The sequence below is a fragment of the Vigna umbellata genome, chromosome 7 (assembly GCF_029865625.1).
Source record: "Vigna umbellata cultivar VRB3 chromosome 7, Vumbellata_1.0, whole genome shotgun sequence".
NCBI lineage: Eukaryota > Viridiplantae > Streptophyta > Magnoliopsida > Fabales > Fabaceae > Vigna > Vigna umbellata.
This window is the reverse complement of record NC_142171.1, coordinates 45,807,814-45,821,088: the sequence shown is the minus strand read 5'-3', so window position 1 is coordinate 45,821,088 and position 13,275 is coordinate 45,807,814. Positions and strand designations below refer to the sequence as shown.

The 13,275-nt window shown below is 30.6% G+C and overlaps 2 protein-coding genes across 2 annotated transcripts; one reads left to right on the top strand and one right to left on the bottom strand.

Annotated features, from left to right (window-relative positions):
• LOC148196392 (large ribosomal subunit protein uL10) lies at positions 1-2,226 on the top strand. The gene is made up of 5 exons (XM_088094213.1): positions 1-457; positions 594-662; positions 1,141-1,239; positions 1,452-1,844; positions 1,927-2,226. Exons 1-5 carry the CDS (start codon positions 200-202, stop codon positions 2,068-2,070), a joined length of 963 nt encoding a protein of 320 aa, XP_087950339.1. The 5' UTR covers positions 1-199; the 3' UTR covers positions 2,071-2,226.
• Positions 2,227-2,369: 143 nt separating this feature from the next.
• Positions 2,370-6,560, bottom strand: LOC124844657 (putative peroxygenase 4). The gene is made up of 6 exons (XM_088094215.1): positions 6,282-6,560; positions 6,055-6,159; positions 4,832-4,917; positions 3,225-3,319; positions 2,947-3,072; positions 2,370-2,750 (listed from the first exon to the last, which is right to left on the bottom strand). Exons 1-6 carry the CDS (start codon positions 6,325-6,327, stop codon positions 2,603-2,605), a joined length of 606 nt encoding a protein of 201 aa, XP_087950341.1. The 5' UTR covers positions 6,328-6,560; the 3' UTR covers positions 2,370-2,602.
• Positions 6,561-13,275: the final 6,715 nt, after the last annotated feature.

Genomic DNA, 13,275 nt, shown 5'->3' with positions numbered 1-13,275 from the left:
CCCTCTGTAGTCGTTATTTCGCTTCCGTTCCTTCCTCTCCCACTCTTCTGCACCTCACCTCAACGAAGCAGAGGTTAAAGCGACGGCACCGTTTTGCTGTCCGCCTTGACTGAGCCAGAGCCCCGTCTTGGCCCTCGTTTTTGCCGCGCCGAACTTCCGGTCACAGACATCGTCGTCGTAATCACAATCATCATCATCAATGGCACCGAAACAAACCAAGGCAGAGAAGAAGATCGCTTACGATGGTAAGTTGTGCCAGCTTCTGGAAGAGTACGGCCAGATCCTCGTGGTGAACGCCGACAACGTGGGATCCAACCAGCTCCAGAACATTCGCAAGGGTCTCCGCGGTGACTCTATCGTACTCATGGGGAAGAACACCATGATGAAGCGCTCCGTCAGGATGCACGCTGAGAAGACCGGCAACAATGTCTATCTCAGCCTCATTCCTCTCCTTGTCGTGAGTTTCCCTTCCTCCTCAAACTGTTTAAGCTTTCGCCCTTGTGTTGTGTATATGCTTGTTGTGTTCTTTCAATCAATTTCAGTTTAGGTTTTGAATTGTTTGGCTGAGAGAACGTGTTTTTGCGTTAAATTAGGGCAATGTTGGATTGATTTTCACCAAGGGTGACCTTAAGGAGGTCAGTGAGGAGGTGGCCAAGTACAAGGTAAACTCATATTTTTGCTTCTGTATTTTTTTTTTGTATTTTATGTTATTATACTTATTTTATTGCATTCGGTATTTAATAATGTTTTTTTCTGTTTTTTTTTATATAAAAGTGATCCTTTTTAATTAGATGATCATATTGCTAGTTTAGGGATTGGGTGAGTCTCTTTAGGCTGAAAAATGAGTGACCTAAAACAGTACTATTAAAGTAAATGATACTGATTACTCTGCTCCTAATTACTCTGCGATTGCAAGTTGCGAATCACAAGTTTGATTTTTGTACAATTTAAATGCATAAGGTTGGATTTATTTATCCAAATATGTTGGTTACGACTGGAGGAATTGGTCATTACGCTTGGTTGTGTTCTTTTGTATTTACAAATGATTACTTTTAGTTTTCTATTTCTCAATTGTGTCAATGTTAACCATGCACTTCAATTGAATGTTCATTAAAACTGTGCTGTATTTAATTTGCACAGGTCGGAGCTCCTGCCCGTGTTGGTTTGGTTGCCCCAATTGATGTCGTTGTTCCTCCTGGCAACACCGGTCTCGATCCATCTCAGACCTCTTTCTTCCAGGTTGGTATTGTTTTATAAACTATTTTTATAATGTAGAATTATGGTGAAAGTGCTAAAAAACCTTCACTTGTATACAACCAAAGTTATCTTTGAAGCTTTTTATTTAAAAAGACTGAGTAATCAATATTATTCTAAATACAGGTTTCACAAACTTATCCGGGAGTTAGCTTTGGTTAAAATATTAATGTTTAAGCGTATTCTCTTTATTTTAGGTGCTTAACATTCCAACCAAGATTAACAAAGGTACTGTGGAAATCATTACCCCTGTTGAACTCATTAGGAAGGGAGAAAAGGTTGGATCTTCTGAAGCTGCTTTGCTTGCCAAGCTTGGCATTAGGCCTTTCTCTTATGGGCTTGTGGTCCTTTCTGTTTATGATAATGGCTCTGTGTTTAGTCCCGAGGTCCTTGATCTCACTGAGGATGACCTCCTTGAGAAATTTGCTGCCGGTGTCTCCATGGTTACTTCTCTTTCGTTGGCTATCTCATACCCAACACTTGCGGCTGCACCACATATGTTTGTGAATGCCTACAAGAATGTTCTTGCAGTTGCGGTTGAGACAGATTATTCTTTCCCTGAGGCCGACAAGGTCAAGGAATATCTGAAGGTAATAATGTTCTTGACATTGTTATTATCTGAAGCTATGCTATCCTCATCGTTTTATTTATGATTTTTTATTTTAAATGCAGGACCCAAGTAAATTTGCTGTAGCTGCTGTTGCTGCTCCTGCTGCTGCTTCTGGGGCTCCAGCTGCTGCAGCTAAGGAAGAGGAAAAGAAGGAAGAGCCCGCAGAAGAATCTGATGATGACATGGGTTTTAGTCTGTTTGACTAATTATGTAATGCTCGTTGAGGTTGCTTTTCAGGTTTTTCCCATTTTGTTAGAATTAAGGAGTTGGTCTTTCGATTTAGTTATAGTTTGCTGTTTTTCCTTTTCAGTTTAAATTGTACTTCGGCTTTTAACTATAAAATTTCACAGTTTTAATGTTTAGCATATCTGTGCATCGTTGCTATTTTAAATTTCCATACCTGCTATTTTAAAATTTGGCTCTTAGTTGTTAAGTTTGAGTTGAAAAAATATTAGAATTTATAAATAATTTCTCTTCTATTATTATCAACCAAATACAGGAGAGATTGATGAAATAAATTATATACTTTTAAAATCATACAATGAAATTAGCATTAACTCAACAAATTTTGAAGGAATGAAAGCATATTGAATATTTTACAGTAAACACAACTTATTCCTAAAGTGAATATACTGTAAATTAGTACAGTACACTTCTATGGCACTCAGCAGACATTCAGAAAGGAATCGTATAGTTCGTATGAATCTATAAAAGAAAACGAATCTCTGGGTATTATGTTCATTTCTTTTTCTTCTGTGAATGTTCTCTTTCCATTTTTTCAAACAAGCTTCCATCGTAAACAGCTTGAATAGTCTCTCTGTGTAGTAAACCATTACTGTCTTTGCAGAGAACATAAAGGGCTTTCCACTCGGAGAAGCTGGCAAGCCTACACCAAATTGTAACAAATAATGTAATTTAAACGTTTATTGTATTTACCTAGTTGTAAAGGGTTCAACTTGATTACAGGTTGCATGATATTTTTTGGTCATTTAGAGTATGTTGAACAGTGGGTTATTAATATACTGTTTTTATAAATGAAAAGTTTATTGGATACCAAAAGAAGAAGAAAATAATTTTTATACCATCCGCTATAGTCCTTGGGTTCTCTATTTGCCTTGAGCATCTCTCTCAATTCATCAGATGTTAGAGCATCTGGGTGTGTTCGTGCATGCTTCCTGAAAATTTCCTCAAATTTTGAAGGAACAAACCTAAAAAACACAACCTCCACTTAGTAATTTCAAAAGTTTATATACAGGCAGTAAAATCAACATTTCTTTTGCTGTTTTCTGAATAGATACTTAAATAAGAATTGAAATAATATCAACTTTTTTTTTGTGTAGAAAGCTTAAAAAATATGCACCTTCCTTCACTATCATAGACACTGGAATCACTTCCATGTTTTGCTTTCTGAATGTTTTTAACTTCAATTGGTAGCAGTGGAGAAGGAAATTTGCCCTACAACCAACTTAATGTCACTAAATTGTACCACAAATAAAGAAACTTATCAAAATCAATATTCAAACATAAAACCATTAATATAATAAAAATTATTTATAATTACATGAAAAATAAATTCATTTAAAATTATCCCAATATGATTTTCTTTCATTAAATCTTTATTATTTCTTTTTCATTCATAAAATTCTTATTGGAGACACTATTAAATACACAGTTGAATATCACCAAAACCAAATACTTATTGATACAACAAACAGTCTCTTGTATTTATAGTTTTCTTTTTTCCTCATCTAAAACAGATTACACAACTATTCAATGTTTTTTTATCATTTAAAAGTATAATTTGATTATTAAAAACCCGTGTTAAATAATTAAAATTTATTTCTAAATCATTTACTTTTTTCGTATATATAATAAATTTTCTATGTTTTTTGGAGAAAGCTTTCAAACGAAGCATATTCCATGGAATTAGAAAAAGATCATTAGCATCAGCATCAAGATAAAGTATAATTGATTGCGCCTTTACAGAAATAAAGTTTTATTCTACACGTACTTGAAAAAAATAAATATATTATCAATGACACGTTTATAAATTAATGATGCACGTATTCTTAAAATATAAATATTGTTTCTAAACTATTTATCTTAATTTATTAAAATATAAATCCTTATTCTCTGGTACATGTGATAGGAAAATTGTTTTCAAAATAAAATTTAATTATAATTTTGGTTTCTCTTTATCATTTTGAATTCTACTATCCGCGAATACGATCTGAAGTGTTTGTTAGTTTTTTTTTTCTCTTCTTTTAATTTTGTCTTTAAAAAATTTAATTAGATTTCAAGTATTTGATAAATTTAAATATTTTTAATATTATTTTTATTAATTTTTTTGATTGATTTTGTATTCAAAGTTTTTATTTTTTTAATTAAGTAAAATAATTGTTATTTTATTTATCATCTTATTTATTTGTCTTTAAAAATATGAGATTTTATTTGATTGATATCAAATTATGTTTTTGTTAATATAAATTAATAAATAAAAAATGTATTGTTCTAATTGAAAATATGGTAAATATCAATAAATATACTAGGAATTTTTTTCAATCACCATAAGTCATGATGAGGAAGTCATCAAATCATTGAAAAACATGACACCTTATTATTCAAGACATTTTAATTAGAGGAATGAAAATTACTAAACCCTAATATTGTTTTTATATTAATTATAAAACTAAATATTTATATATGCGAATAAATAAAAAATGAAAAAAATAACATAATAATTATAAAAAAAAAGAATAATAATTTAATTAAAAACACAAAAGTTTAAATATTTAATAAATTAAAAAAATTAAGAAAAACTCAATTAAAAATATCTAAACTTATCACAAAATTAAAATTTAATTAAATATTTAACTAAAGGATTAAAATTAGTATATTAGATATTTTAATGAGGAAACCTTAAATATCACCAAAAATTAATGAGAAAATTAAAATTTGAGAAAATACCGGGCGAGTTTTACTACTGAGACCAGCATTGATGAAAATAGCTGCAGCTGATGATAATAAATAGCCACAACCTATTGCACGAAATCCTGCAATTAAATCAAATTCACCAAAACTAAATTATATCCACTTATTTTTTAATTAACAAATACTATACTGGGTAGAAATAGTATTTTAATCTCTTTTTTTTTTTTTACATTTGTAAAATGGTTTTTGTTTCAATATATCAGCACCTTTTAAAATCATTGTAAACATGATTTATTTATAAGAGTTTGTTATTATGAATAAGATTTATTAAAATATAGATTCATAAACTGTTCAAAACTAAATAACTTTTATATTTACAAACTTCAAATAAAAAATAATGTTTGTATTCATAGTTTCGTTACAGATTTTCAATTATAATACATTATTTTACGACAAGGATTCAATATTTTGAGCATGGAAATAAAAATAGTTTGATAGATCTAACAAATCTTATTAAAATAAAGGGTTAAATATATTTTTAGTCCCTAAACTATTGGCCGTTTCTGGTTTTCGTCCCTCTTCCAAAGTAAAGTACAATTTGGTCCTCATTCTTTAGAAAAACGTTCGTTTTAGTCCTCAAAATTTTGTTTTTAGTCCTCGTTTTAGTCCTCAAAACGTTCGTTTTTTCGACTAAAACGAACGTTTTTTAAAGATTGAGGACTAAATTGTACCTTACTTTGGAAGAGGGACGAAAACCAGAAACGGTCAATAGTTTAGGGACTAAAAACATATTTAACCCTAAAATAAATAAGGAAAACTGTAATAGTGTCTTAGAAATTAAATTCTAATCTGAACATGTAAAATGATCATTGCGTTGATAAAAGATTACTTGGTTATAAGGAAATGAATGAAGATAATAATAGATGAGATAAATAACGACTTGACTTCAAACTTTTAAATATGCTTTTAGTTTCTAAATTTTTATTCATAATTTTTATATATTTTTATTTTAAAAACTTTAAAAAAATGAAAGGATAATTTTTTTTTAACCTAATTATTTAGATATTTTTTATTTCCAACCTATTTTATTGTAGCATTTGTTTACCTTTAAAATTTAATAATTAATATTTAATGATAAAAAAATCTGTTCTGAAAGCTTAACAGACAAGAGGTTGTATCTCATACATGGGTTAGATCTAAACAGCATTTAGTTTCATGAAAATATAGCAAAAATGCAAAAAGAAAACAAATTTAAAAACCTTGAAAAGTTTCCCATGGGTAAATGATTCCATCCTTGTTTCTGTCAAAGAACTCAACGTGCTTTTGCAGAACATTCTGATCGTGTGGTATTGGTTTCTCATCAACTGCACATTAAACTCATGAATCATTTGAAAAAAGTTGGCACAAACAAAAACACATGGTAATCAGCCATAGAAAAATGGAGCTAACATGAACGAAACAACAAAAAGCTAAGTTTTTTTGATACCCTTTGGATTGTTGTTATGATCTGTGGAAGAAGATAAGGTAGCCATGGTTGTTTGATGAAAGGGAAGAGTAAGGAAAAGTAGTAAAATGAGTATGAACAATGAGGAAGAAGAAAGAATAAAAAGAGAAAGAAATTAACAAGTTTTTGAAGATGAAGATGAGATAATGAACAAATTCCGTGTGTGAAGTCTGTTTTATAAGTTTTGGGAAAAGAACTTTTGGTTGGGAGAGAAAGCAAGATGAGATTCCTTCATCTTCTTCACACGTAATCACTTTTAGGTTTATTAAGTTCTCTAATTGATGAGTCTTAGTCCAAAATCTCAATATTTCAAATGTGAAAATTAAGTATGAATAGATAACGATGACAAAAAGGAGTACTTTGAAATCAATGAAAGGAGAATTTTTTGGTTAATTGCAAAAAGTGATGTGTGAAACGCATCAATAAATTGAGTTTTGTTGAAAAGAGTAGAAAACTTTCTTAAAATGTATATTTTCTTTTCTAGGTGATGAGATATGCGTGTTCTTATTACTCTTAATTAATGTTTTACTATGCAAAAAAATTAACAATAATAAAAAACAAGTGATACGTGGTTTAAAATTTAATCATACGTGATTGGAAGGTAGGGTGGGTGACGTGATGTACTAAACATGTTTAACATTTCTTTATGATAATAAATAGATAATTTATATGATTATCGTATACATAATATTTATCCCAATTCACAATTTATTATTTTTAAGTCTATAATAATCAATAATTCGAAAAAAACTCTTACTTTTTAGTTTTATATTGACCTTTTTGCCTTTAGTTATTCGTGAAAAGCATTATTAAAGTTTTAGTTTTCACATTGCTTATTTTACCTTTCAACTTTACATTCTATTTTTTTAAAATGAATATTCTATTTTAATATACAACGTTAAATTGAAAAAAATAAAAATAAAACTTCTGAAAAGAGAAAATATTAAAGTTAATCATCTGTTTGTTTTTGGATGTGGATACGAGAGAAAAGAGAGGAGAAAATATGATTCTTTGAATTAAAAGAAAGATAATGAAAAATAAAGAAAAATAAGATTTTTTTTATAAAAGTTAATAAGTGATTTGATGACTTTAATAAATTAAAAAAATGTTCTATATGATAAAATTATATGATTATTATTTTAGCCTTGATTATAAAAATAATTTATACACCTTTCTTTTTATCCAAAGCAGATATTTTTTTTCTTTTTGAAACGCATATGTGGTCCTTCTTCCTCCTCCATGAAAGCTTCTTCTCTCTCCATTCACGTCGCATCACTGCTGGAGGCATCACCAAAACCGTTGCCGCAGACGTTTGTTTCTTCCTCCAAACCACATAAATAAACCACATTCTTCCTAAACAAAAATAGAGGAGAATCGATTCTCCCCATTCAATTTTCCAAAAATACCATCCGCTCTTCATGGAACACAAAAGCAGAAAGGACAAATCGGTAATTATATTTGGAATGAGCTGACTCTCCTCTCAAAATCTCCTAACTTCACTCACTTGCATTTCCATCTCTCCTACGACACTCAACTGAAAACAAACACATGCTAAACAGATTTGTATCAGTCGAACTAAGGAACGATTGTATATATGTTTAAAATAAATTTTATTTTGACTTGAAAAAAAAAAAGAAATGATACTTTTTCACAGGCATAACTTTTTTACATCCACACAACCCTTCTTTACTTTTTACTATTTTTTTTTAAATTACAAAAGTTCACTCTTTTAAAATTATTTTATTGTTGTTAGTGTGTCAAATGAATATTAATTTGTGTCATGTTATTCTTATTCTTTGAAAAAAATACTATCTGTTATTGAAAGAACAGTACATTGACATATCTAAGTGTCAATAACATTTATTTGACACAATTCTTTTCAAAAAAGCTTTACCTTTTTTCTTCCAAAATTATCTTATCACCCTTAATGAATTTTTAAAAAAATGGGATCAACCCATGTCATTTGAATGTAAAAAGAAATGAGCGTGTCAAAGTATTTATTTTGTTGTTGAAATATTGTGTAAATATTTATTTTGTTGTTGAAATATTGTGTAAATTTGACATTTGTCAAAGTACTTTGGAGATAAGAATTTTGATTTTTTTTTTCCTTTTTTTATGATATATGTACTATATGAAATATACCAATCAGAGTTAACGGTTATTTATGGATAATTAGCAGGTATTAATAAGTTTGATTGACTAAAAATATATTATATTAATGGTTAATCAACATGCTTGGCTGTGACAAATCCTATAAATTTTCAATTTATTTTTAAACATTATATTGCTATTTCTTTTTATTTTATACGTAAGTTATTTTTAAATTTTATAATCAGTATATTTAAACCTTCGATAAAGTTTCTCATAAGAAAAAACATATGATAGGTATAATTTGATGAAAGTGTGTATAAAAGAAATGAAAAGCCAGAATTTAAAATGTTATATTGGCATGTGGATAAAATGTGTTGTTGCTTGAAGCAATTTACATGAATATAGAAACGTGGTTTTCGTAATTAAGGTCACACGAAATGAATTTGGGTGGAAAGTGTCATCTTCATCATTACTAGACGGTTCTTTTATCAACATGGCACTCTTCATTTTATTCCCAATATAGCATATCTCAAGATATCAAACTTCATTATTCATGGAATTTGGTGGCTGCCAGTTTTGTCTTTGGACAGGTAAGTAAGTTGGAATTTGGTTGTGGGAATTCAACCACACTTTTAAATTTTTATTTTTTATAAAAAATGGAAATTTAAATATAATAATAATAATAATTAATTAACATATAAATAAAGGCTATTCTATTAAAGGCTAGAGAATCATTAAAGCTATTCTATTAATATCAAGGATCCCAACATTTGTCAACTTACGTTAAGTTCAAAAACACGTTCAATACGATGTGTTGTCTACTCTAATTTTTCTCAATGTTTAATCTATAACTTTTTTCATAAGGGGGATTATTCTTGTTTTGTTAAAACGTAAACTCAAAAATATTTCATATGATTACTATCTCGTAATTTTTAAATATTTAAATAAGTGGCATAAAGTTAACGTTTTACTAACTCGTAGTTTATATTGGACAAGCATGGTCTAAGAGCACATAGTTCCTATGATATAATATACAAATCTTGGAACGGTTTTAATATAGCATGGTTCAAGGAATTATTATACAACAATTATATACTCTCTCCCTTGAGGCCGTGGAATTCAATTAATATTGGCAAGTTCATCATCATTCCAAAAGATTCACAGAATTATTAAGCATATGAGAACCATACTATTCGGCAATCATGGTAAGTCTTTCATACAACATAGCATTCATCTCACAGAATAGGTATGATATAACGAGACACAAGCCAGAAAATAGCATCGTCATATCGCAATCACAACATGATCAGATCACACACACAGACTGAAAGTTTCAAGGTAAGCATACAAGTTCTATACAGAGTAAAATAGATGGTTTAGCTCCCCTACATCTATTCCAGCAAAGATCTGTGAGTTCAGGGTGCTCTAAAGTCCACTGTTTATGATGTCGGATGTTTTTCTACGATGGCCTATGATGTCTTCAAAAGAAGAGACCTATTGATGCAACTTCTTCATAGTCTTGAAGAAATTTCAATATGAAGCCAAAACAAATATCTGATTCTACGGTGTAAAGGAGGAGACATACTGTGTGTGGGGGAAGGAGAACTTGTTTTATTCAAAAAGGAAGAAATGATAAGTTTGGACGTCTTTGTTTTACGTCAATAATGATGAAAGTGATAGTGTCTTCGTCTGAACATTCTCTACATACTTGGCCATCCAAACTTAGAAAAATCAAGTTTTCAGAAACTTAAACAAGTGACAAAATAATAAAAAGAAAATGGATGCAAACGTGAATCTTATAAGAGAAAGTGCTAGTACACGTAAAAGTAAATTCTAACTTCAGAAAGTTTGTTTTCTAACCTATTCCACATCTAAAGCTTAAAAAAATAATTCAGAGCTACCTTACTAGTTTAACTTTGATTCAGAAAATAAATGGGTTGTAACCAATGATTTAGCTGCTGTAAATTTTGCTAGCACTGAGAGATAATATATACACAGTCCAAATCAGTTTATAAAAAAAGTGTACTAAGTGCTCTCTAATTTCAGTTGGCAAGATTATTATTATTATTTCAAGTTTTCACACAATCATCAATTAAATGAGAACCATAATATTTGGTATGTGATAAACCTTTCATATAATATGCACCCAACACAGAAAATACAAGATTCAACGAGAAACATTTATAACCAAGATATACATAAGGTGAAAGAAGAAATTATTTTAATCGCAATTATTTAGGGTTTTACACATAACATGAGGATCCTTTTCTTGGAGACAGCAAATGCTCCAACAGTCCATGCTATTCTGCGAGGTGTTCGATGTATGGAGTATTGATTTCATGGGTCCTTTCTCCGTCTCTTTTGGTTTCTCCTATATTCTCTTAGTTGTTGATTATGTTTCAAAATGGTTGCCCAGAGCCATTATTAGTGATCAAGAAACATATATATGCAAGCTTTGTTCAATAAGTATAAGGTTGTGCATAGAGTCTCTGCACCATACCACCCACAAACTAATGGACAGACCGAGATTTCAAATAGAGAAATCAACATAATCTTAGAGAAAATTGTCCAGCCCAACAAAAAAGAGTGGAATAACAAGTTGGATGATGCTCTTTGGGCGCATAGGACTGCCTACAAAGCACCCATAGGGATATCTCCCTATCGAGTTGTCTTAGGAAAGACATGTCATTTACCTATCGAGATAGAGCATCGAGCCTACTAAGCTGTGAAGACTTGCAACTTCTCTATGGATCAAGTTGGAGAGGAAAGGAAGTTGCAACTAAATGAACTTAATGAGATCCACCTTGCAGCCTATCAGAACTCTAAGTTCTATAAGGAGAAAACTAAGAAGTTTCATGACAGCTTGATAGTTTGAAAGGACTTCGTGGTTGGGCAGAAAGTGTTGTTATACAATTCTAGGCTCAAACTCATGGGTGGTAAGTTACGTTCAAAGTGGATTGGACATTTTGTTGTTACTAATGTTTATCCTTATGGTAAAATTGAAATCAAAAGTGAATTCACAGACAAAAACTTCAAAGTCAATGGGCATCGGTTGAAGTCTTCCCTCAACAATCCTTCCTTGTTGGATACAATTGTGGAGGAGACTTCTCTACTCGATCCCGCTTCTCTTTTCCCTGACTTAGGGAGTTTTCTTTCTCCTTCTCCACTTTTATTGCACTTGTCCAGATCTTTTGATTGTTCTGATTGCTCTAATATTCTATTTATGACACATTAGGACAATGTGTAGTTTAAGTGTGGGGGAGACTATTCTTTGTTTAGGTTTTTCTAGGTTGTTTTTTCTTATTTTAAGCTTGTGTTTGGTGTACAGTTTTACATGCTTCTATTGATTTTTGGGTTTTGTTTAGGTTGTAGGCTCTTAATTCACTCTTGGATAGCAGTTGATTGATATCGTATGGTTTGAAAACCATGCTTTTCTCTACTTGGAAAGATGATTATGAGGTTAAAGAGGTCGATTTAATTGTGACAGAAATGCTTTGTGTGAGGATTTGAGCAACTTTATGTTCTTTCTTGTGTGTGTTATATCTCTTGATTGCTTGCACATGTGTCTTGGCTTGACTCTTTTTGATGATTCTTGATTGATATGCATGTTTGGAAGTGATAAAGACACTTTTGTTCTTGAGCCTCTAGCCAAATAAACCTACCTTGATATAATCATTTGATAATCCCTTTGAACCTATGTTTTTTCCCTTTTCTTTGTTTTGAAGCTCATAAATTAGCCTTAAGTGAAAAACCATGATCACCTTAACCTTATGAATTTTTGGAGCTTTAGAATTGTTTTGGGAACAAGTGTGGAGGTGTGTGTGCGTTCATTGGATTCTTATGAATTAGCTAGTTGGTTTTCTTGGTTCCTCTTATTGTTTGTTATGTAAATACGTTATGTATCTTATCTCTTGCTGTATGATTGAAGAAAAAAAAGACAAGGCAAGAAAAGAAAAATAAAAAATGAATGGTTAACCTTATGAATTTTTGGAGCTTTAGAATTGTTTTGGGAACAAGTGTGGAGGTGTGTGTGCGTTCATTGGATTCTTATGAATTAGCTAGTTGGCTTTCTTGGTTCCTCTTATTGTTTGTTATGTAAATACGTTATGTATCTTATCTCTTGCTGTATGATTGAAGAAAAAAAAGACAAGGCAAGAAAAGAAAAATAAAAAATGAATGGTGGAGTTAAGAAAAGGATTGAAATTAGAGGTTTTGGGTGTGCTTGTATTCTATTTTCACTTGTTCCTCATTGCTCCTTTATTCCTTTTGGTTTGTAGATTCTTATCTATATTTTATCCTCCCTTGTCCTTGGCCCCATTAAAACCCTGAAAAGACCTTTTGATCTGAACATGCATATGTTTTGAATGTTGATTTTAGAGGCTTGCCAATTCTATTTGTTGTTTTTTTTCTTAAGTGTATTGAGTTGAAATTGTTTACCCTAGACACTTGAGGGATACAGTGATATAGTGCATTGTGAGGTTTTGTTGCTTTTGATTCACCTCTTGATCTGATTGATTATTTTGTCATGTCTTGAAATGCTTGGATGATTTCCATGAGTATCTGGTTTCTCTGACTCTTTGTGTGCTTGATGTTGTCTACACATTTTCTTTTTTCAATATTCATTGAGGATTGTGTAAATCTTTTTTTTTTACTTGTATATCTTTTTGTTTCTGTTTCCTTATGTTGTGTCACTCTCTTGATATCTTTCGAATTATTTCTTGATCTGCTTCTTGATTTTGTCCAAAAGTGTAAAAGACTAAGTGTGGTCTAATTTGATGAATCATTATTTTCTCCTATTTAATAATCTTTTTGTACTAGACTTAATTATTGAATTGTGCGTAACTATCTATTATTGTCTCAATTTTCCTATTTGGGTTTAATTTGA

What these genes read in the sequence shown, in the direction of transcription:
- LOC148196392 (XM_088094213.1), top strand. Translation starts at nt 200, where the DNA reads ATGGCACCGAAACAAACCAAGGCAGAGAAGAAGATCGCTTACGATGGT. An exon ending in GCCTCATTCCTCTCCTTGTC is followed by an intron (nt 458 to 593) that starts GTGAGTTTCCCT and finishes GCGTTAAATTAG; the next exon opens with GGCAATGTTGGATTGATTTT. An exon ending in AGGTCAAGGAATATCTGAAG is followed by an intron (nt 1,845 to 1,926) that starts GTAATAATGTTC and finishes TTTTAAATGCAG; the next exon opens with GACCCAAGTAAATTTGCTGT.
- LOC124844657 (XM_088094215.1), bottom strand. Translation starts at nt 6,327, where the DNA reads ATGGCTACCTTATCTTCTTCCACAGATCATAACAACAATCCAAAGG. An exon ending in CCCATGGGAAACTTTTCAAG is followed by an intron (nt 4,918 to 6,054) that starts GTTTTTAAATTT and finishes ATTTAATTGCAG; the next exon opens with GATTTCGTGCAATAGGTTGT. An exon ending in CCCAAGGACTATAGCGGATG is followed by an intron (nt 2,751 to 2,946) that starts GTATAAAAATTA and finishes AATTTGGTGTAG; the next exon opens with GCTTGCCAGCTTCTCCGAGT.